General features: G+C 47.0%; 1 protein-coding gene across 1 annotated transcript; it reads right to left on the reverse strand.

Moving 5' to 3' along the window:
* Positions 1 to 3,941: 3,941 nt before the first annotated feature.
* LOC120841074 (glucoside xylosyltransferase 1) lies at positions 3,942 to 10,344 on the reverse strand. The gene is made up of 4 exons (XM_040211900.3): positions 10,171 to 10,344; positions 7,613 to 7,729; positions 6,560 to 6,755; positions 3,942 to 4,324 (listed from the first exon to the last, which is right to left on the reverse strand). The coding sequence occupies exons 1-4, from the start codon at positions 10,342 to 10,344 to the stop codon at positions 3,942 to 3,944; spliced, it is 870 nt and encodes a 289-aa protein (XP_040067834.3).
* Positions 10,345 to 23,849: the final 13,505 nt, after the last annotated feature.

Raw genomic sequence — 23,849 nt, forward strand, 5'->3', positions numbered from 1 at the left:
GGTTAATCAGAAGTATTCTAAGGAACTCGTTGGAAATTAAACCAGTCAAACGCTTTGAGTGACTGTTGTTAATGCCCTCTGGGCAAATTAGGATTTGCGCGTCTTCAAGATAGGGTGCAATGAGTTGCACCCTATCTAGTTGCAGGACTTCGTGCACATTGGTACACGGAAAGTGCTGAACAGCCTTTAAAAAACAAAAAGAAAAGAGCAACAATGTTGTCCAGAAGTGCGAGGAACCTAGGATTTGGATAATGAAGTCCACTTTTATCCTGGCCTTGCAATAAGACGAACAGAGGATCACCTCTGTTACTCGTAGTCAACAGCAAAACACAGGCTTCGCACCCAAACTCACTAATGAGTTTTACCAGATAGCCATCGACGTACACCAGACCAAAGTTGCCAAAACAACAACCTACAAAGCTCGAACACCAGCGCAAAGCAGCTCGAAGGGACTCTCTGAGCGGGGTGAAGTGGGGTGAGGTGGTTGCGCCCCTGGCGGCAAGCAAGTGAACTACATACGGAGAAAAAATGCCATTGACTCCCCGGCGATTGCAAAGGCCGTAAGAAGAGAAGGAGAGCGCGCGCTTCCATTCCGGCCGTGGTTTAGCCTCCCCTATATTTTCTTGCATACTCCAGGTTGAAATGTTTTATTATTTTTTCGTCCCGCATACCAGATACAGAACCCACTTGACTGAGAACGGCAGGAAACGGAAAACGTCTATGGCACACTCAGCCACCGATACTCCCAAGTCTCAGTGTCATTTAGTGATAAAACATTAGAAATACAGTTCCATTAAAAAGCAACAATAACCTTGAAGGAGGGAAAAAAGGGGATCCTCAAATCTGTTCAAACAAAGGCTGTACAAGGTCTGTCCACTCATGTTGTCAAAAAGCGTATTAAGGCCGATATCAACAAATATTTATTTCAATGTCCATACAAGTGTTACGAGCTGCAATCTATAAACTTCTGTGTCAACAAATGCTATACACGTTTACGTATGTTTGTAAAATGTAAATTACAAATAGGCATTAAAAACCCGATGCAATATCTCTACAATTTTTTTTGGCTGTAGTCCATAGGCTTCTGTCTCAACAACGGATACGCGAAGATTGTACTGCCACGGCTATACAAAGTACACAAATGACGGATAACAAGCTCGTTCTAATTTGGTTGCAGTTCTTAACAACTTTGGCGTGTTTCTGGCAAAAAAAAGTGTCTGTTTAGTTAATAGAAACAAATATATTGAGAAAAAAATGGCCCCGTGCAACGTTGCCAAAGTCGTTACGACGTCGAAAATATTTCTATACACTGTCCGAATGCTTCGTATATAAGGGCAGTTGCAGTCATCAAAGCCATAGATATGGGAAGAGTTTGGCCAAGGGGCGTGGCCTCCTTGACAGCCCGTCAACCACGTGACTGACACGTCACACGAACGCCATGGCCACACTCCAGTTCGCCATCTTCGAGCCGGGCCGACTCCAGGGACCTATAACTGCGTGCTTGGTTCTCGGTTTCCTTAAACGTAGGTCCGTTTGATTCTGTTTTAACTTAACCGCTAGCAGTATTTACGCGGCTTCGTGTTTATTCAGTCGCTCCAGTAAGTAAGTTCCCGGTTACCTTGCCAATTCTCCTTCCATTCGCGCAGCGACAAAAGCCTGTTCCTACACATAGCATGCGCTCGACGTGTCGCACACACTTAGATTTGTTCAGTTTTAGTTAATGTCATGTGTTTTTCAACGGGGCACATAACCAACTACTAATTCGCAGCTGGCAAACTTTCTGTACAATATTACGGTCGGCGAAGGTAAACAGGTGGTCAATGGATTACAGGATGCGATCGTCACCCGAGAACTTGGGCTGCACCCGTTTTTTTTAATTAGATAATTGTCCGTTAGAATGTAAAAGGAGCTCAAGCCATTCAACCCAAATGATAGTTTTACGAAACTACGTTTTTTTTATCTTTTTTTTTTTTCTCTTACTTATTTGTCAGCGTCTCAAATAAGATTGCTTTCTCGAGGCCAGGCTCCTGATTTTCGCGGCGAGAAGCTCGCCATGGGTGCTTCTGTTTTCCTCACTGTGGATAGTGCCAATGCTACTCACGTGTTATATGTTTTAATCTTCATAGTACACAGATGCTTGGGAATGTCAGTGCTTGCACCAGCCGAGGAAGTTCAAGTACCTCACTCTCGGTTGCGAAAACATTCTACCAGGCGGAAATACCCAAACTTCTCGACGCGAATAGGATGCCTACCGCGAGCCTCAACCGAGATCTTTCACCAACGAGACACCGATCCCTTTTTCTTCACATCGTTGAGGAAGCCGGACGGTTGCTAAGTAAACTTCGAGCGGCTGAGCGTTAGACGACTGTACGCATGCAAATAGTGAACTAACTCTTTCTGAAATAATATATATATATATTAAATTAATTGGAAATTGTTTAAGTTAAAAAAAATTATCAGAAGACAAAAATAAACAAACTCACTTTTCAATGCCTAAAATTAAATTGATTGGAAGCCATCGATTAATGCTTCGATTAATTTATTTTATGGTGTGGGAAGAAAGTCAGGGAAAATAAGCTGCGCAGCGTGTAGCATATGACGTGTCCCTGTTTCCCGCTGCATTTATTCACACTATGGTCTTGACCAGAGCAAGATCAGCATCATAACTTCATGCGCAAGCAGCTCTTTCAAGAACCTATGTCACGAGACCGAAGCTACTAACCATTCTTTAGAAACCCGTACCCGTGTTATCGTATATATCTTTGAGGACAGCTATGTTCTATAAATACAACTTTTATATCTGAAGAAAAATTCCTACATCTCAAAGTCGGGAACCTGCTCTGGATGTCCACTTGATTTTCACATACTATTTATATTTTGATTTTTTTTTAATTTTGGGGTTATATATATATATATATATATATATATATATATATAACCACAACCGTCAAGGTTTACCTCTTCGTATGACCCAGAAATATATATATATATATATATATATATATTTCTGGGTCATACGATGAGGTAAACCTTGACGGTTATGGTTATATATATATATATATATATTTCTGGGTCATACGAAGAGGTAAACCTTGACGGTTGTGGTTGGAGCATTCAACGGCACAACACCCGACAACTGTTGAACCAAAAAACTCAAATCGTTGAGCTCGGTACACGGAATAACATGTGACCCGGCATGCTCAGGCATGGGGAGTGAAATCGTTGACGGCAGGCAGGTGCGCGTTGTTCGCACAGCGTCCCCCGTTGCAAGGCGGTTGCTAGACTTGTGGGAGGAGCCAAGAGGCTGCAAGAGGTCACATAAAACAATAGATGGCCAAACTGTCCCCTCATCTGTAGCTGTGGTACTGACTCGACTCCAGCACCTTCTTCAGCCACTTTCCTCCTTTCACTGCAAACAGATTGTTTGGCCCAACATTAAAAATAACCTTGTATTTGCAATAGGTCCGAATAGTTTTCCACATTACAACTATGCAGTATATGTGGAGGCGCATAAGCGCGTAAAAAGAACTGGTAACCTGCAGTATCCAATGCGCGTGCGGACATCTCTTTTTTGCAAATGCCTTAGTGATCATCTTGGATCCTCATGTAACGGTCCACGATTCAAAACGACGGACTGTTTTTGTGTTTAGTAGTGAACTATGAGTCAACTAAATATGCAAACCTTCTTGGCTGTTTTTTTTGTCTAGTGTTCAGGATGGTCTAAATAATGTTGCTAGTAGTTACAGCAGGAACATCATGACGTGCTCCAGCCACGGTCGGCGTCGACCTTCCGCGCAAGTTCTCTCCAGTGCTTCACGAAGCGTCGAAACCTCTCCGCGCAGAGTGTCGTTCCCACACTTTGAAGGTGCCTTTCAAGGACGTCCACGAAGTTCCGCTCCAGGCTTGTTCCCAGTTCGTACTGCATGATAATGCATCCGAATTCAGACACCCGAGCTCTCGTTGGCATTCCAGACCGCGCCACCTAACAGAGCGCATAAATGCCCTACCTGCTGCATTGCCGAGCCGATGGCACCGTAAGCTTTCTCTTTCAGCGGATCAAAGAAGGTGTTCTCCGTGCCGTGCACGATTGCCGGTATCTCGTTCTGGCAGGCCAACTTTGACCAGCAGACACCGTGTATGAAGTTCCATCGGCACGGCCCCACGAGTACCCTATCAGGGTGGTCGTGGAGCACGATGTTGAAGAGGTCCTGGTCCCTGTACTCGAGGTCATTGCGGTATTCGTCCGCCAGCCCCACCAGGCGAGCCTCCAGGCCGAAATCACGCATCCGTGTCAGGTTCATCAGCATCACACCGGAGTTGAGACCTGTACACCATGGTCGTAGTTAAAAGGGCGGTACAAGGATTTTCAATAGGAATGTCTTTCACTTTACACGAGCTTACTGGCTCTAAGGGGACTCAAGGATACTCGCACTCAAAGCCACTGGCGAAGACGCTCCTTTGTTGCGGCGTAAACTCAAGAAAAAAAGCGAGCGTTTTCATTCAATCTCTCTTTCGCAAAACTTGGTGACGTAGCTGGGCGGTCGCAGCACCGCCTATTGACAATATTCGAATGCAACTTATGGATTGGACCCGAGCACTGCGTGGGCACTCGATTTAGGCTCGTGATAATCATCATCATTATCATCGATAGGTCGACGAGCATTCGGGTAGCGACCCGTGTCCACTCGCTGCAATGACGACAATAGCCGAACCATAACAACGTCTCGAAATCAGCGCGAGGCTCCTGTGCCTTGCCAACCCTATCACTCTAAAGAAAGTATCTGCGTCTACTTTCACGCACATCACTCCGAGAGCCAATCACCGCAACTTACGGATACAGCTCAGCGAATGGCGATGCCGAAAAATATGTTTAGACCAGAAAAACGCAGTCTCAGTGGTGACATTAAGCAATCCAAGCGTGACGTTTTGCATTGCTTAATGTCACAACTCAGACTGCGTTTTGTAGTCTAAACATGCGTTTCCGTATCGTCATTCGCTGAGCTGCCTCCGTAAGTTGCTGTGATTGGCTCTCCAAGTGTTGTGCGGGAAAGTAGACTTAAAGAGATATTTTAGAGTGTAGCGCCAATGTTGATATGATCAACATTGGCGGCATATATTCGGCTCCAGATCACGTGGCCGCTTGTTCTGGTTGCGAGTTGAGGGAGTGAACGCTGCTAGTTTTTCTTAACTGTTTTATGCGGCTTCGATTGCGTGTGGTGAAAAACGAAAGGTTGTTTCACAGGTCATTAACGTCAGGGACCCGTTCTAAGCGGTATTTGCGCAAGTGCAATAATTGCTACATTGCCCCCTTAAGAGATTTAGGCCGCGGTTACACTGCTAATACGTCGTACAAAAGACAGTCTTCTGACATAGTCTGAGGCGTGTTTTTTTATTGTGTGACAATCTTGTCACTTTGGTTGTACAAAAACTGTCTGCAGGATCGTTCGCAGCACGCATATGTATGAAGAAAACATCCTCTGAACATTCTTGAGGCGTGTCCACATATAGTTCTGTCAACATGTCGGTTGCAAACATCGTGTATATTAAACTAATGTATGAGCAGTTTAAATGCGGCTCCAGGAGGGTTGCGCCGAATTTTTACAGCGAAGCTGTTATGTGCAAGGATCTGGAAAAAAATGCGTCCATAGATGTTAGCAAAAAATGACCGTTTAAAAAGCTCTCCTTCGTTCAGATTGGTCGTGGCAAGTATGAATAAAAAGGAGGAGGCAACCCGCGAGCGAGCCTTCCTTAGCATTATTAGATAGTGAGGTCCTGATCCCCTGTTATTATCTACGGTCACCGATTTATCTTAGCTAATGGCGAATTGAGGAGGAGGAGGGGAAGGTACGGAGAGACGGCATGCCCCTCCTCCTCATCCGTACCCTCTCCTCCTCCCCCTTCATTTCCCCCTTCCGTGCTCCTCGCCTCCCCCCTCTTCTCCTCATCCTTCTCTCTCCCCCGCGGTGCATTATGGGACATTTCCCATAATGTACCGCGCGGTTACGCCGACACCTGTGCATTAACGCGTCGTGGCTATGCGTTACGCCGACGCGTTACGGTTTCGGTGACGTCGACGCGTCACGCCGATGCGTTACCGTTTCGGCGACACTGACGCGTCATGCCGATGCGTTACGCCGACGCGTTACGGTTACGCCGACGCGTCATGCCGATGCGTTACGGTTACGCCGATGGCGACGGCGACGCTGCTCAAGCCGGAAACTAGCGCCTAAGAGCTGCGCTCTAAAAAAAAAAAAGCAATCCCACACTGGATCGAATTGGGGTCTGCTGCGTATGAGGCAGATACCTTACCACTAAGCTACGCTATCGCTTCGGAAAATCGTTGTAACCGCTGCCTATGTTGACGGCGGCAGCGTCTATCTCCACAAGCCAGCCAATACGGCGTGAGCGCCGTTGCTAGGGTGTCTATCGTTGCTAGGAGTCCTCCCCTCCCTCTTTTTTCCCCTCGCCGCTTTGGGAGTTCACGCGATCGAATACAGGCTGTCCGGTGAGCTTTTGTCCGGGATTCAATTCTTCCAATGGTGCCCTCGCGTCCACGTACCGTAGCGTCCGTAGCGAGGCATCTTCCGTTGTCTGTGGAAGTACAGGCTGAGGGACGGGTCCTCCACATCGGAAACCATGAAGGTCAGTTGTTGGTCGTTCATCTCGCCGAAGTACTTCCAAAGATCTTCGACGGGGTGGAGGAACATGATGTCGGAGTCGACGTACAGCACCGCGTCTTCTTTGGGGAGCACGCTCTGCGGAACAGCAACGTATGCCACACAAGCCATCATGGCGTAGGTGCATTTACTCAATTTCAGTTCCACAGTACCCCCTTTATACCGCTGTTTTGTTATAGCCTGGTTACTAGAGCTATAAACACCCCACCCCCTTCTGACCAATGACAAAAAAAAAATCTTTTTTGGCAACTTTGAATAATGTTTCACGGTATCAAGTGTTCACAAATAGTTTTCCTTCTGACCAGTTGGCTGCTCTCAAGCGAACAATATAAAGCCCCTTGACATACGCAAAACTCACGCTTCACGTGTCTTAAAAGTACCGACGACAGCCATTGTGCGAACGCACAACGGTTGTCGTCGGTACTTTTAAGACACGTGAAGCGCCCCGTACAGCCGACTAGTGCTTTACGGGGCGCAGGCCTCACACACTGACGCATTAAGCTCTACTTCTAAAACGAACACAAACACATGAAGGGGCTTTAATCCATACCATTGCATCATGCCACCACTATTTGTCATCTTAGAACCAGAAAATCCAAGGAGACAAGGAGACCACGCCCCCTTGTCTTCTCGGAGTTTCCTCACTGCCACATGCATGCATCGAAACAGAATGGATCCAATCAGAGGTGTCTCGAAGGCACACGCCGCCGCGTACAACGCTGTACGACGCTTGCTGGCACGTGGTGCGTGCCAGTAATGTGCCCTCATGCACACCATTCCAATATTTACAAGTCCTCAGCCTGAAGCGTGCGCCCTCCTGAGTACAGCAAGCGCATGATCATCGTTTCGGAAAGCCGAGCAGTCACGCGCCATTCCCACAAACACAGAAAATGGAACCGGCCAGGAGCCGTTCTTTGGACAGGGTCTACACGTACCGGTAGGAACATCCGCTGGTAGTCGCACCGCTTAAAAATATCTGGGCGCTTCGGAATGCGGACGAGACGAAGCTCGTAGTCGACTCGCTCCAGGAATATGGCTGGCCATCCCTGGATCTGCGTAGGAACACCATGCGTGGGTCACGTGGTTGCCTCTCCGCATACAACCAACAGTGAGGTTTACCTCGTCCCTTCGCTAAAGCCAACCAGATAGCACGAAAAGTGCGCTGTCACGGTGCTGGTCGTTCTCGTGACCGGCTAAACCGATTACGAACAGAAAGAAGCGCAGGATCGCCGGACATTCAGGTGCCTCAATGGTTTAGTCGGTGGTGGCAAACGCGCAAAGATGACCAGGCGTCGTGACAATGCATATGTTGGCGCTGTTTGTTTGGTCCACTTGTATCGTATTCCGAGCAAAAGTTCCTCTGCTTCTTGCATAGGGTTTCGATGATGTCAGAACGCCAAGCTCATATTGGCTGATTGAAACAAAAAATAGTGGGTAGACAATTAGGCGCCTAGCCTTAAGGTATACCAATCATCTCTTCAATCAAAGCCAATCAGACCTCGGCGTCGTTCTGACGTCATCGCAACTCCTACACAAGATGCAGACCAATTTCTTTCCACATACCGTCAACTGCGGCCGGACTTCAGGCGAGACGAAGAATAAAGATGTTTCTGCAGCACCCCTTGTGCCTAAAAGGGTGCTGACTGCCGGTAGGGTTTTCAAGTAGAACCTATAGCTGCAGTGGTTCTCAACTATTGATGTTTCGCGGACCCCTGGTGGATCGCGGCGGCGATGATGGAGGACCCCGTTCATGGTGAGCAAAGGGAAAGGTATCGGTTAATTATGATAATGACTTAATAATATATGAATATAACTTAGGGTTAATGGGTAGCAGACTTCTCTTATTGGAATACTCAGCGGAAAACTGTTTCGAAAATTGGAACGTTTCTTCTGAATTTGAAAAAAGAAAGACAACCCTTTTTGCCGAGCTTGCCAAATGAGGCGGGGCTTCGCGGACCCCCGTTTGAGAACCACTGCTATAGCCGCTACAGGAACTATCTAAAGTGTTCTACCCCTATTGGGCAATTATGGTGATAACCCTCCAAAAGCTATCAACTAAAAAAATTAAAAAAAACATTACATACGTATTTTGTGGCTACCCCGGGCTACGCTCTCAACGCACGCGTACATTTCTGCAATTAACATGCACCGCGTATTCCGAAACAACGAATACGAACGTCGTAAAGAACGTGCGACACTGGAGTTCGGTCCTTGGTGAAGCTCATCCGCGGGATGTATACCTGACCTTTGGAAGTCAACGGATACGACAGGGGACAACCTCAGCAATAGTTACAAACATCTTGTTTTATCTCATTAATATTTTGCGTGAAACAAATTCTCGAGATTGACTAAGAGCATCAGCTTGGAAAGAGCATCGGTACAAGCGACATACTTTTTAAACACAGTCATTCAACAAGCTTCGCTAAGGTGGTTCCAAGCTGGTGTGTATGGGCTGCACTGCACATCATCACCCCCTCTTCACGAGCTTTCAAAAAACGTACGGTTAAAGGGAATGTCTTGTGCGAAATAGGAACGATGAAAGGATGCAGCCATAGACCCTTCTCAAAAGTTCATCAAGCAAAGTTGGCGGTCACCATTGCTTCGACACGAAGCGCGTGATTGGATCCGATTCCTCGCCGAACGCTGACGTCACACTCGTTTTCAATACAAGCCGAGCCGAATTCGCGCCGAAGGCTGACGGAGCCCTCATGTCCAATAGATGCTCAGAGTATGTGATTAAGCAATGGCGAACAGGCGCTGGCGTGAACTTTGGAAAGGGGTCTGTTGGCGCAAGTCACCGGGGCACCTTTTGAACTCCCATTATGAGTCTTAATGCTCGAATCAATGTTTATAAAATGATTTGCTTTTCAATATTAGCTGCGAGCACTGCTAACGCGAGAAAACCCGCTTTTTGAGAGCAATGAAGCATCCGCGTATGTTTCGAGGGGCTGACGCTGACGACCTGCTTTTCACCTTTCATCGCGAAACCGAAACCAAAAACTTTAGATAAGTCCCCGCCCCCTTCAGCCGAGTGAGTCCTCCCCTCGGGGCAGAATGGAATCGCCCTGAGCGCGCGCAGCGCCGCCAGCCACCGTCTCGGCCACCTGCTCCCGGTGGGACCTTTATATTGGAAGGAACTGTTCATTGATTTCTTTTTACTTTATACTCTAGTTCCATATTCTAGAAGCATTAGAGTCACTTGACCTTGGTTTGATCATAACCTCAACACTATTCGTAACTCCTGAGGAGGTGACGCACCCAGCGGAAAAGACATGAAGGAGAGAAGCCTGCAGCTACCGCTTGTCTAAGTGTGGAGCAAAAACTGGCGCGGCCTGTCGGCGGAAATGTAAAACAGGGCAAAGGTAACTAAATACGCACGGTTGGAGTTGCGAATAGTGAAAGCTATATTAGTTCTGCTCAACAACCCAAAGCCCCCGAGCAAATGGGTCTGGATAATTCCCTGCTAAGGAAAACCATTCCGTGTGGACGTTACCATGTCCTGAAGACGTTGGATGTTATCGACATCAGCGAACAGGATCAGACGAATGTCAGCCGTGGAGAAAGCCAGAACTGATTTCAGGTTGATCATGGTCGTTTCCAAGCGGTTGCCGCAGGTCACCACCACCATCGTAATTGGGCTCCTGCGTTGAAGGCGCGATGTAAACATTTCTCTCTTTTTTACTTTCACGTAATATCGTTTAGACCTCTTTCTTGACATTCGTAACCTAAGGAAGACGACAATGAAAATTCGTGTTATTCTTGCCCTTTGTTTCCTCACCCTCTAAGGTTTAAAGTAACAAAAGCACGCGTTAGTTCGTTATTTTTATTTAGACACACTAACAACCACTTAAAAAAAAAACCTAGTAAACGGGCAGCAACAACTGCCTCAACTCGAAGCCAGAACAAGCGGCGACGTAATCTGGGGCCGATTATATGCCGCAAACGTCTATCATAGCCACGCGCTGAGATGCCAGAGCACAGTGCACGCTCTTAATTCCACATATTCTTAAAGGGGCTATGCAACGATATTGGGTAAGAACGTTTCTCACTTTACGCCGGCTTACAGGAACTATACTCCGTTTCACGATAACTCGGCGAACTGTGGAGGCTGCGGCCCCCGCAACCCACTAAGAGCGCCAGAGCAAGGCAGGTCATAACGCTCCATGGTCCAGCCAAGGGGGCCACGTTACCAACCACAGAAACGGCGCCGTCCGCGACAAAAAGTAGTTCTAGGCTTCCTTTCTCTTTTAACGACAATGGAACCCGCACGATTCCATCTCTGACGAGAAGATACAAAGAATAAAGAATAAACAATCGCAAATTTATGAATTTCAAATTTATTTAAACCAAAAAAGAGACGCTGCATCCGTATCCACTGTCGATTTTTTTTTTCTCCAGCGTTTTTTCTCTAACGGCGATCGCCAACGGCGATCGCCGGCGATCGCAGCCGTGTAATCGGCCGTTTCCTCTCAAACCATCGCACTGTGCCCTGGCATTAGCACCCGTCACAGATTCGCGGCCAAATTGAGCGTATGGTTGTCTCATGAATGTTCCTGGAGTGCTCGCTGTTCTAGCGAACGGAAATGTTGCTGCGGTGGGAGTTCAACCGAAGTTGGTTTGTTTCGGAGAAGACGACTCATGGCTAGCGGACAAGAGCCGGTTCCTCCGGGCCTCGCATTGGTCGCACAAAAGCTCCCTCCACGTCGGGTCACCTGTTTCGTTCCGACGCTCTTATTGAGCCGCGGGGCCTTAGCCTCCAAAGTGCGCCAAGTTATTGTTAAACGGATGAAAGTGGAGCCCAAGAATACTCGAACGCAGCAGCAATGACCAAAAAGCGTCTTTGTCGCGGTGAGATTCCAAGAATAAAAGCCTAACTTTTCTTTCAGTCTCTCCTTCGCAATATTTGATGACGGAGCTGTGGCGACAACGCCAACACTGCAAACCGCAGGAGTGCGTCATCAGTCTTCGCGACCCCGCTGTGATGATATTTAAACGCTGCTCATGCAGTGGACGCGAAGAATAGGTGGAGAGTCGATTAATGGCTCGTGACAATCAATGCCTCGACATGCATTCGGGTTGTGGCTCCTGCCCAATGGCTGGGATTTACGGAATAGTCGAACCTCGGCAATACTCAGTTCCGGTCCTGTGCTTTGTCAACACAACCACAGCCTCCTCTATACTGACAAAGCCTAGCAGATCGTCACGTGACGCGGCCGCCGAAAGTGAAAAGGTAGAGCGGCAGACAAGAGTCAGGTAACGGGCGCCCCGCTGCGGCGAGAAACCGAAACACACTTGTCCGGAACGATGGAATGTCCGCTCGTGCTTCTCGCGTTCCCCGGGCTACTGCTTCTTTTCTCGTCGGGTTTGATAACCATGTTTCGGGTCCTCGCCGCTGCAAAAGCTGTGCGTTGAATACCAGACTCCCTGAGAACTGCTCTGTGCTACCAGATCCTCGCGCTCCCAATCGGCGACCGGGCACTCTATGGCTCCGTCTATCAAACTACCAGGTTTTGTGAGTATAGGGGAGGCTATGACCCAACGCGTGGCTAAATTAAAAACATTATCGGCATATAAAGCACTCCTAATCACGAAACCGATTTTTGTTTTTCTGGCTGCGAGTTGAGGGGGCAACTGGTCTGTTGTTTTTTTTTTTTTTTTTTTGTTTTTTTTTTCTTGGATTTTTTTTGCGACTGCCATTGTGTACAGAAAAAAAAAAGCAGCGTGTGTTTAATGGGTTATAAATGTTCGAGGGATAATTCTAAGGTGCATTTATTGAAAGAAGAAAAAATGTTTTATCGCCCCTTTTGAAGCGACCTACAGATTCGTCTTCTGCCGAGCAGAAAACCGCTTCCCGGTTTCCTTCTCCACTCCCTCTAGGAATCTTCTCTCCCCCTTCCCTCAAAAGCGGGCCTCTCTGCAACACTCCCTACTTCTCGAATGGAAAGGAGGAATTGAGGGAGAGTTCCCTCCTTTCTGGCTGCTCATCGGCCTTTAAGGGGTATTCACACGAGAGAGAAGTCCCGGGGATTTCCCCCGGCGCGCGCGCATCACGAGACGAAAACGCGAGGCTTTTGCACATCAAAAGCCTGACGTTCAACGTTGCGGGATGCGCGTGCCGTGGAGAAATCCCCGGGATTTCTCCTTCGTGTGAATACCCCTTTAAAGGGATACTTCAACGAAATTTGAAATATTCCCATCATGTTCAAAAATAGGTTGAATATGATCCACAATATCCGTAAATGACAATCGCACGTTTGTATTTTGAGCCTGGTGGCTGTATTTATCGTTATAAACGGCCCACTCTGGCAAGCGCTCCGAGAAGGCCCAGCTTAGAGCACGTGACATCCAACGCAATCGTGACGTAGTTCGTCTCAAGACGAGCAAAGCTACGGCGAGGCTGACGTAGAGAGGATGGCCTAGTCGTTCCAGCCACCGAAGCGGCTGCTTTTGTACGAATTTTGAGTGACGGGTTAATCTTCTATAATCTTCTAGGGGGACAATAGCGACTTCTGCGACACACAAAAGGGATTCTCGGGAAGAGGGGAGTTCCTCCTTCCCCCTTCTCTCGTCGTGGCCGGAGACGAGACAACCTCCGTCACTAGCTGTCAAGGTTCCTAGACGAGCATTACAAACGAGGCGTTAGCGACATCCACCAGGTGCTCTTTGCTAATCGTTTAATTCGTTTTAAAATTCCTTTTCGAGACTTTTTTAACAAGATATTGGTATGTTTCATGTGATACTGCTCTTTTGAACACATATAGACCAAAAAATGAGCGCCGAAATTTCGTTGTAGTATCCTTTTAAGGTTCGGCTTTTCACGCCATCGTAGCGATAGGGCACGAGCCACTACACAAGCGCTACTCGTGCAGTGCTCCTGTCCACTGTATGGGCCGCGCTTAAATATCGTCAGCACAGGGATCGCGAGGCTTGATGACCAAATCTCGAAGATCCCATTGCTGACAATAGGGACCTTTAGCAAAGCGTTGCGTGCTACGCGTACCGCACTACTGGAGCCTTTGAAGCATGCTTTTAAGCGCGCGCCCCGTGGTCACGGTACCACCCGGGCGCTAAAGGTTCCTATTGTCAGCAATGCGGTCTTCAAGATTTCGTCCTGGAGTTTGGCGAAGGAGAGGCTGAAATAAAACGTCCGCTTTTATCCCTGAGACTACGCGGCCACTAAAATACTTTCTGTTCAGTGTCCTCGAGTGCGAGTATACTTGGGTCCCAGTGTACTCGTTGTACAATCAAGAAAAAAAGCAGGCTTAGCGCAATATTTTTACGCTGCGCAAAGTAGCTCTTAAGAGATTTGGTTGTCGTGGAGAGAAACTGAATTGGGCGTTTGAACCGTGTACTTTTGGATAAAACAGCGTATTGCTAATCTATAAAGCGCCTTCACATATCTTAATTCACCCAATAAAGGTGATAACTAGTAGTGTTCTGCGGGGAGTAGAACTTTTTTTTTACTGCCGATCTTGAGCTTTGAGTTGACTACAAGTATAGTTCCAGTAAGCTTGTGTAAAGTGAGAACCATCCCTACACAATATCATTGTACGGTCCCCCTAAGAGTAGATGCCGACTCCATGAGTCTTCTTTTTAAAGTCCATCTGGGTCACGAGCCCGAAGAAGTCCACTCGTCTGAAGGGCATACATGAATTGCGCAAGACGTCTCTTAGTAGTACTGACGGTAAAGGCTCATTACTGCTTTAGTACCCACACTTAAAACGAGACAAAAGGATGGTGCCTACAGATAGAAATCTCAACCTTTCATCTAGGGCATTAAGGTGGTACATACTAGCTGATTAAATGTTAAGGCATCGCTCTCTTTCCTTACTAAGCGAGACCAACAAACTTACCATTGTCAGCGGCGGACTGTTTCGCAGACGACCGAGGTCGCGATGCTTCTAACCAGTAGCGCCATCTCCCGATAGTCGGAGCGAGCAGATGCCGGACTTTGTTGTCTGCTCGCTGCGTCTGCCGGGAGGTGGCGCCACACGTTACAATCATTGCTAACTGAGTCGTCTGCAGACACGTACGCGATACCCCCAAAAAGTAACTCAATACCGTTCCTCGTTACTGGCTCGAAACATAACTAAATACGTTACTCGTTAACGATACTGAAAAGAAAGGCGTTACTTTTCCACAAAAGTAGCGAGAAACCTTTGTTGATACTTTGACGACCAAATGCACAACTGGTTTTTATTTTATGGTTTATTATTTTCTTATTAGTAGCCGCGTCATTGAAGCAGTAAGTACCTCTCGAAGTTTTCATCAGTCATGTTTCCTGCTTCCCTGAGAATAGATCTCCCGCGACGCTGAGGTGCCGTTCTACTGACGCGCTCGAAGAAACGGCAGTGTTGTGTTTCAACAAGAGCTGACGAATCTGGGATTCCTTTCTCTCTCTCTCTTTTGTTCTCACTGTTTCTAAAGTTTGAAGTTGACAAGAGGTTTTGTGCCTTCCCGCGTTGGCAACCTCCGGGTATACATTCGGCCTGCGAACGATTCAGGATGGTTCTACAAACGAACCTTATTGTGTTCGCCATAGGTATAGGACATTCCCAGCTGTAGAGTTCGTCTGACGTGTTTCGCGATAAACATAAGATACTGTCATACTGTTTAGTTGTTTTTCTTTTGGGGGGGGGGGGGGGGGGGGTTGCTCATCTGGTCTTTAACGCAATACAGGCGTACTTAGGTTAGAATTAAAACGAGGCTGTTTAAACGTTGTCTTACACGATTAACTATACAAGTATCGTTACTCGTTACTTGGAATTAAAAGTAACTAAGAACGTTACTCATTCCTTTTTTAAAGAGTAAATAAATAGGTTACTCGTTACCGAAAAAATGAACTAACTCGTTACTAGTTACGCATTACGTAAATGTCCGATCGTTTGCGAACCTGTCCGCCGTTTACCCTGGCAAGTTTGATGGCCTCATTATGTACATAAAGGGAGCTATACCTTAAAATATAATCAGCTAGAATACACCACCTCAGTGCACATTCGATGAAATTTTAATGTTTTTTACGTGCAGGCGCTGACCTTTCCTGATCGTTTACAGCGTAATGTTCATTGGGAGCCACCCTATACTTCAAAGGGTGTCGCAAAACATTTGATCGAACTTCTTTTACAAAGTGAGCACTTCAAAACTCAGAGTCATCTCTATCTCAACTCGTTTTTTTTTTTTTTTTTTTTTTTTTTTGTAAAAAGAAAAAAAAATTGTTTATGCGGTGCCTTGGCAATAAATTAAACCCTCAACTCACGGTCTCCCTCAACATCGAGGTCGAAAAATATACTACAAAAGTCTTTGTTAAACAATAATTAAGTTAATGAGAGAAAAAGAAATATAACCGTGACGTGGTTTGAATGGCTCAATCAAATGGTAGAGTCTGCGCAAGTCGGACTTGGCGTGAAACGGAGCATACTTATGTCCCCGCGTTACTTTTCAGCTGAGGGAGCGATCGCGGGTTCAACGCCCGCAGTTTTTTACTCTCTTTCTTTCTGTTCAGTAAAGCTTTGTATGCCTTTCTCTTTACTTCATTTTTTGCGAGGTTTATAACATATTAGAGATAGTACCCGAATGACACAAGTCGGTATCTCTAGTTTAAATCTTATTGTGATGTGCACATGCTCCGACCGACATGCCCACATGTTATATTCACGAGGTTAACATGCGCGACCTTGAAAAAAGTATATTACTTTCTGCCAGGCAATGCCCCGGCTATCCTGCTTTTCCAGCATGCCTGACGAAGGAAGTCGTATGTTAGCGCTTATGGGTCTCCAGCGGAAGCTGTTACACCTACCACTCGTGAGCGCAGTTTTCAAGCCGAGTCTTTTACGGGTTTTGAATCGCCTCCATATGACGAAAACAACCCATAAAACGCCAGGCATGTGGACGACAGAACGACTGGCCTAAATGCACCGAATAGGTTTCGCTACAGTGTAAGGACGCTTAACGTCGTGGCCTACTTAAAGTATTCCTTGCCAGTTACACGAAACTCTTTTTGAAATCGTAGGAAACCTTTTTGTCGTCCACCGGGAATGTTAAACTTTCTACATGACACAGCGAAACAATGTCGCCTGGGCTTCCTTACACCGCATCGAGAGCTCATAAAGTCACATTCCCGGATTGTGACGATATGGCTGCACAGAGCGCCGAAATGGCGGCGCCCACTAAAAACTCTGGAAGTATGGCGCCGACACACCGAATGCCTATACACGAACTCATCTCTGTTTCGTCACGGCGCGGTGTTGGCGCGTCGGGCGCACTTCCAGTCTGGGGCTGTGGGCGAGAGTCCTCATATGACACGTGTATTCCTGCGTTGTTTCGAAAGGAATCTGACAAAAACCTGCCTTCTCGTCAGAATGCCGCTACTGGGGCTGTATCAAAAGAGTCAAAAAAAGGTTTGAAGATTAGTTTTCATGCGCTCGGTTTGTCCGAGAACGTGGATATGTGCCGTGAAAATGGAAAGCTAGACGCCGTCGGACCACGATTGCTAGGGCGGGAAGCACTTTGGGTTGAATTCACGGATACTTGTGGTCATCAGATTTATTTGCTTTGTACCAACATGAACGCCGGAAAACCGTCAAATTGTACGGACCACCTGCGGACTACGTTCCGTGGGTCTTCAAGTCCGAACGGCCACCTGATCTTTCGAACTGTTGTATGCTCTTTCAAACGCTTCTTCTTGTCGTCTACTCTTTTAGACGACACCGGCCCGTAGACCAAATGTTGGCCCGGTACTTGCGATAAGAAGTAAGTGCAGGCATCAAAAGACTTCAGTTTGAAGGTTGGTAAGCATGCTCGATGTAAACGATAGCTACAAAGAATTGTTGATCATTTTTATCAGTGGTCGTCACCAACCCTGATTCACTTGGTCCGACTCTGCTTACGATTTTCAGTATCGACGTCGACCATCTCAGCTACTGTTCAAGGTTTTGTAGCCCGAGCGACGTCGCGACTAAAATTTGCGAGCGAAATCTCATTATGTGAATCAGGTTTTAGCGTACATTCTGCGGCGTCCATGCGGAACGAATCCCCACATGTCAGATAATTCACGCAAAGTTTGCAATGTAACGAACCTCGTTAATTTCGCCGACGCCGCTCAAGTAGTCAGACATCGTTAGGAGGACGTAGAATCAACAATTCCAACGCAAAAAAGAGCGCGGGGACTCACACCGACGCCGGCAACATCGCATTTCAATGGTTTGTTCATGGTCGACGGCGAGCTTCTTGCCCACATTCCATCGCGCATGCGCGGCGCCGGTGGCACCTGTTAGGGGCGCTCCGGTTTGTTTGTAGACTTGAGTTGGTATATAGACGGAATACAACCTCCAGTGCTGACCTTCTCTTGTCTCACCGAGAAACTGAGCCACTGAAACAGGATTTGACGAGCCTCCAATAAGGCGAGTGCTGGGGAAAAGGACGCAGTAGATTCTAAAATGGCAATAGCCTGCCCTGCGGTGGTCATGATGAAGTGAAGTAAACGGAGTAAGTGGAAACAAAAACTGAAGGTCGGTTATGGCGGCGCCCATGCATAGCTCCTGCAAAGCGTCTGTAATTTTTCTTGGTACATGGGTAACTTCGTAAAATGTCTATAGATTCGCCTGACGAACTACTTGGCGCAGCGTATGAACAATGCACAAAACATTGTTCATACGCCGTGCGAAGTAGTTCGTGCGAGGTTTGGTTGTCGAAGGAAGAAGCGATGCTTCCGGCGTTTGAAACATGCACGCCTTAATAAGATATCTTATATCTTATTTAAAACGCATTTACGTAGGCTGTAGTAAAGGGGAAATGAAAAATGTTCTAAAAAAAAACAAAAAAACTTACGTTCTTTTTCTTTTTTTCTACGGGGGTTGATGTGAAAACGAGTACAGTAAGTACGCCTAAATAATGCTTTTCCTTGGACTGATTTGGTGCCACGAATCTACGCCCCCCCCCCCTTTTTTTTTATTCGAAAGTTTCTATTGGCAGCACTGATAACGCTATACTACAGCGAAACGCACAGATTCCCTGTATGGCCAGCACTTGTTTCTAAATTATTGCTGACGCGATGAAGTGATCAGGTGGTTTATTGGCAGGGAACGGCTGCGCACACGGAAGCGTGCCCGTTTGATGTTGTATTTGATGGTGTGTTTTATGTTGTGTTTGGTGGTGCGTTTGATAATGTGTTTGATGCTGTGTGTTTGATAGTGTGAAATCGATGCTATGGACGCTCACTTCAGCACTCACACTCCGAACTTCCAAGTCACGCCATTCGTATCTACATCTAGTAACCACTGTCGAATAACCACTCGAATCGTAGTTTTTTTTCTCTCTCTCTCTTTTATATCGCCTTTGTGTTTTGTTGTTTTAGTAACTATTTTTTTTAAATTTAGGCGTAATAAAAGCATGCCTGCAGGAGAGACCAGAAGCGTCCAACCCCTTAACTTCAAGCAAGAGCAGGATGCCACATACTTCAATTCGTACCACTATTCGAAAACCGGTAGTTCAAATGCAATTCTCTTTTCGAAAAAAAAAAAGAAAGCAAACAAAAATGAAGGAGCCAATCCGCGCTGTGAAGGTTGTTAGACAGCGAAGCTGAGGTATCACCTGCAACGATCGCCCACTGCACTATAGACCCTTGTTTTTGGCAAACGCCGCCAAGTGGTGCTTCAATCTTTGACGTCCCAGAGAACTTTGGGTTCATAGAAACAATGCGCAAAGGCCACCTTAACACCGCTGCTCGAAATGTAGGTGAAACGTTTAACCACCAGTTCTCCAGATTAACTCAAAAATAACGTAGGAGTGCGACAGGCACGTAGCCAAAAAAAGGGGGGGAGGGGGGCATGAAGCCCGGGCCCCTGCCGAAATCTTCTATTTTGCCGGAACCTTTTCTCCCCCTTTCCCCTCATACAGCCTATTGCCATGGGCGGCACCCCCTCCCCCCCCCCCCCTTCCCCTTTCCCGGAAACAAAATCCTGGCTACGTGCCTGGAGTGTGAGATCTGTTAAAATGTTTCCAGTATTCTTTTAAACCAACTTGCTTCCTCCAAGATGTAATACACTCTTAGAAAAAAGGGTATGGATAGTCCTCCCTTAGGGGAGGAACGGTCTTGTAACCTATGTTCCTTTAGAAAGGGAGAAACGTTCGTCCCTGAAGCAGGGGAGCAACGTTCCTCTGTCGCTTGCATCTCAATATGGCGGCCCCGAATCGAGCAAATCGAGCCCAATAAGGCTTAACCAGGACGCTACGTCTCTTGTACGGGACGAGAGCAGCAGCAAATAAAAGCGTCACACGAGCTTTCCGCAAACTGTGTTTATTTCCGAAGCCAGATTCCCCCCACAGGTACAGAAACTTGCGTTTCGAAAGCAGTTACTCAGTCTTCTCGTCGACAGCACTGCGATGTTAAACGGAGACAACCGATACCCAGTTACTTCGCGCACTTTGAGTCTTACCTTTGGTGTTCCTCGAGTCACAATTCCTTCGTCAACCGCACATCACAGAGAAGGGCAAACTCAATCCGCGAAACCAAAAGCCGCTCTCGAAAGAACAAACTCGAAGCCGCTGTTTATCGCGTAGCGTGAAAGGTTAAATCGCTAGCCACCAGATGGCGGGGTCAAGCAGAGTAATTGCAAGCAGCTAGGCTAGGTGGCGCTTGGTACCGCCCAATTCATGTTCTACAAAAAATAATTTTTTTTTTCAGGCTACTGCGCTTCAGAGCCGCTCTCCTGCGTTTGGGGATCCTCTACTATACTATTCACACACATTACACTTATTACAAGCATTAGGTGAACATACATTGAGCACATACACGGCACACACACAAGTATTAATACAACGGAACACCACACTAACCCGAACACTACACCCGCGCTCTGCGTTTCCGTCTTTTATACTGGTCGTTTTGAACGTACGGAACTTTTCGGTGACCCCCTAAGCAATAAAAAATATTCCCAGCATGTTGATTTTTTCCCATCAATGTCATACCTCTGAAAGTATTTTAAATGGCTCAAGGGATGAATCTCTTATTAAAAGTAAACGCTCGATCAAGCCGTAATTATTTGAAAGCCTATAAATTGAGCCGCCCTAATGCGGTTCGAAGCCATGAGTTTGTTTCCCCACACGGCACGTCGTAGCCTGTATTTCTATTGGTTTTTCTATTTGTGCTGTTCGCGCAAAGCTGCAATTGCCGTCTTGAATTAATCTCTGTAGAGCGGATATTCACTCAGCTGGAAGTGATGCTTCACACGCTGAGAAATCGCTTTTCGATCAACTTGAATGCAGTCAAAGCCGCGACCTGCGGCAGGTGTTCAGTGTACGGAGCTACGCCGTGGCGAGCCCAAAAACGTCTAGCGCTCATCCCAGCGCGCCACTTGGAAGGCAGTTTCTCCAGGAACCGTAGTATATTTAAACAGCAAAATAAAGGACAGCTTTTTTTTTTTTTTTTCGATTTTACCTTCTATTGTTTTTTAATGCCGGAATTCCATACTGTAAATATACGTACTTTCCGTCACGATTTCGTACTGTTCAGTCCTTGCCCCAGAGCGCAATCACTCTCGGGGACGAGACAATTCCGACAGTCACATTGGCCATTGTACGATAGCGATAGGAGCCTCTACTGTTCAGACCAGCGTTCCAACATGACTATCCGCACGTTGATCGATTGCACGTAATCCCTCAAGTGGTATTAAATTTTTTAATGTAAAGCGGAATGTCAACCTGCGACACCCCGCCCCCTCATCACGGCCCGACCAACGGCATCAATGACCGACAGTTTACGATCTCATATTGTTGTTACACCACTGATACGCGAACACACGGTCACATCGGCGATAATTCCAGTCTTCTGTTCACAACCCACAACACTGCCATCACGATGTTGCAGCTATGTTGCTGACACGCACAAATACAGAACCACGTTGAACGCCGGTTGCACTCGGCATCGGAAAACAGAACCGAACTCAGGGGGGAAGGCACCCAGGCAGCCGGCAGCAAAACCTGCCTGTCTTGGACGCAGTTCCTGCGGTTTCCATGGCGTCGAAAACGTCGACACAGTTCCGCGTGGTTTCGCTACCGTAGTGACTGTAGCGACTGTAGTTCCATCGGTTCGCCGCGCGCGCGAGTCCCGCAATCAAGGAGTTTAGCCCGCAATCCGGAGACGGCCATCCCCCAGTGTACGTGGCACTGCTGGCACTGCTCCGCAACTTCGCTGTTTCCAGCGGCTTCGTTTGCTCGTTTGATAAAATTAGTGATGAAAGCGTCAATGCAACCGAAATGTTCTGCACGTTTAGACTAGAAAACGGAATTACAGGCGGCCTTTATTGCCGCTGAAGCTCAATGAACTCAACAGCTATTTATTAAACAACGTGCGCGACCTGCTCGAAAAACGAAACCGAAAGAAGATGAGTCGGGAGGGCGAAAGCTTTCTCCCGTCTGCCTGGAGAAGGAGAAAAACGTTTCGTTCCTCCCCTTTTCTCGCGTCCGGTTGGGGGCGCGTCAGTAGAAGGGAGGAAGACGCGCCGTTGCTACTTTTTTCCTCCATTTTTTCTTAGAGTGTATTGTACAGTCGAAGGCCCCCATTAAATCTCCGACTTTGTTCTTCGTGTAGCATTTATTCTTTCTGGCCCTAATGACATAAGCAAGCTCAAAAGGCTTGCGAAGATGGTGCGACTGGAAGTCACTTGGAACGCAAGCTTCGTTCCTGTTTGTAAACAGCAAAAGGGTCTACACCAAATGATTCACGAAAGAAAAGTGAATATCACTGTACCAAAGCTTTTTTTTAATATTTGGAAGACTTCATACGCCGCCGTTGTCGCGCCAGCCTATGCAACCGGAACCTTTACCGCGAAACGCATGCGGGGAGCGGTACTTGCTTCGCATTGTTAGTGGGGCTAGTGACGTCACTCCACATTTCCTATACTCTGCCATTTCCGCGACAGCTTATGCAACCGGAATCTTTACCGTGAAACGCATGCGGGGAGTGCTACGTGCTTATCATCTATCACATGGTTTTTACACTTCTTTTGTGCTTTTCTTATTGAAACAAGCGTGAAAACCACATGAGAAGAGATAAGGCGCGCGCGAACAGTGATATGGCACGCGCGTGGGTTTTCTGTCGACTACTGTCCACATACAACTTCACAGTAAACAGAAGAAAAGCTGCTGCGCTTGCGCAATAACGTTCTAGCGCCCCCTTTCTAACATAAAGCAAATAGATATACCGCACTTCTTAGGCTTACATTAGGCTCTATTTACGTCCGACGGAGCCAATCAGTGCAAAATGTGCATCGTCACTGAGCTCGTTGTCTTTGTACGTTTCCCGTCAGCCGTTAAACCAATCACGCCCAAACAAAAGGTGCTGCAAGATGGCGCCGCATTCACGGCGTGATTGGTCTGTAGTCGGTGATATAGCAATCCCGCAAAGACAACGACCTCCCGTGAAGATGCATTTTTTGCGGTGATGGATTGGCACCGTCAGATTTTGGCCTTGGCTGTGGTAGGCCTTGAAGCAAAACAGGTTATAGACGAACTCAACTCACTGACGTCACGGCACTTTGGTGGCGCTGCTGTCTGTACTGCGCATGCGAAAACGCTTTACTTTCCCCGAATTTGGTTTCTGCACAAGCGCAGCGCCCACCCCTGGTGAGGGGCGAAGCGGGCTTGTTTGTAAACACTCTGTTGGTGTATACGGAGCGCAGGTTCGTCTGCTCTTTGCACAGGGGTGGGCTGGGATGATGTCAGAACGCCGAGCTCTTATTGGCTGATTAAAGAAAAATAGTGGGTAGACCTTAAGTGCATCGAGCATTGAGGTCCGCCCACTATCGTTTCAGTCAAAGCCAATCAGAGCTCGGCGTCGTTCCGACGTCACCGCAACTCCTGAGCAAGAAGCAGACGACTCGCTTTCCGCATAGGCTGCTGCGGAAGTAAGAACTGCGTGCGTCGAGGACTGTTTTGTACAATATACTAAACAAAACAAAATAACAAAAAGTTAACCAATTACAAATCATATTTGGTTTTCGTTAAAAAAAAGTATTCATTCAGATTACTTGGTTACTTGAAAAGAAAAATAATTGTCATTACTTGAAAAAGTAACCATTACTTTTTCTATTACTTTAGATTTTCAAAACGGCATATTTGCGTTGAGGTTTGAAAACGGGCCTTTGTTACCAGGCTCAAACCTGAAATTGCGAGGCC

The sequence above is a fragment of the Ixodes scapularis genome, unplaced genomic scaffold (assembly GCF_016920785.2).
Source record: "Ixodes scapularis isolate PalLabHiFi unplaced genomic scaffold, ASM1692078v2 PGA_scaffold5__190_contigs__length_132052651, whole genome shotgun sequence".
NCBI classification, from domain to species: Eukaryota; Metazoa; Arthropoda; class Arachnida; order Ixodida; family Ixodidae; genus Ixodes; species Ixodes scapularis.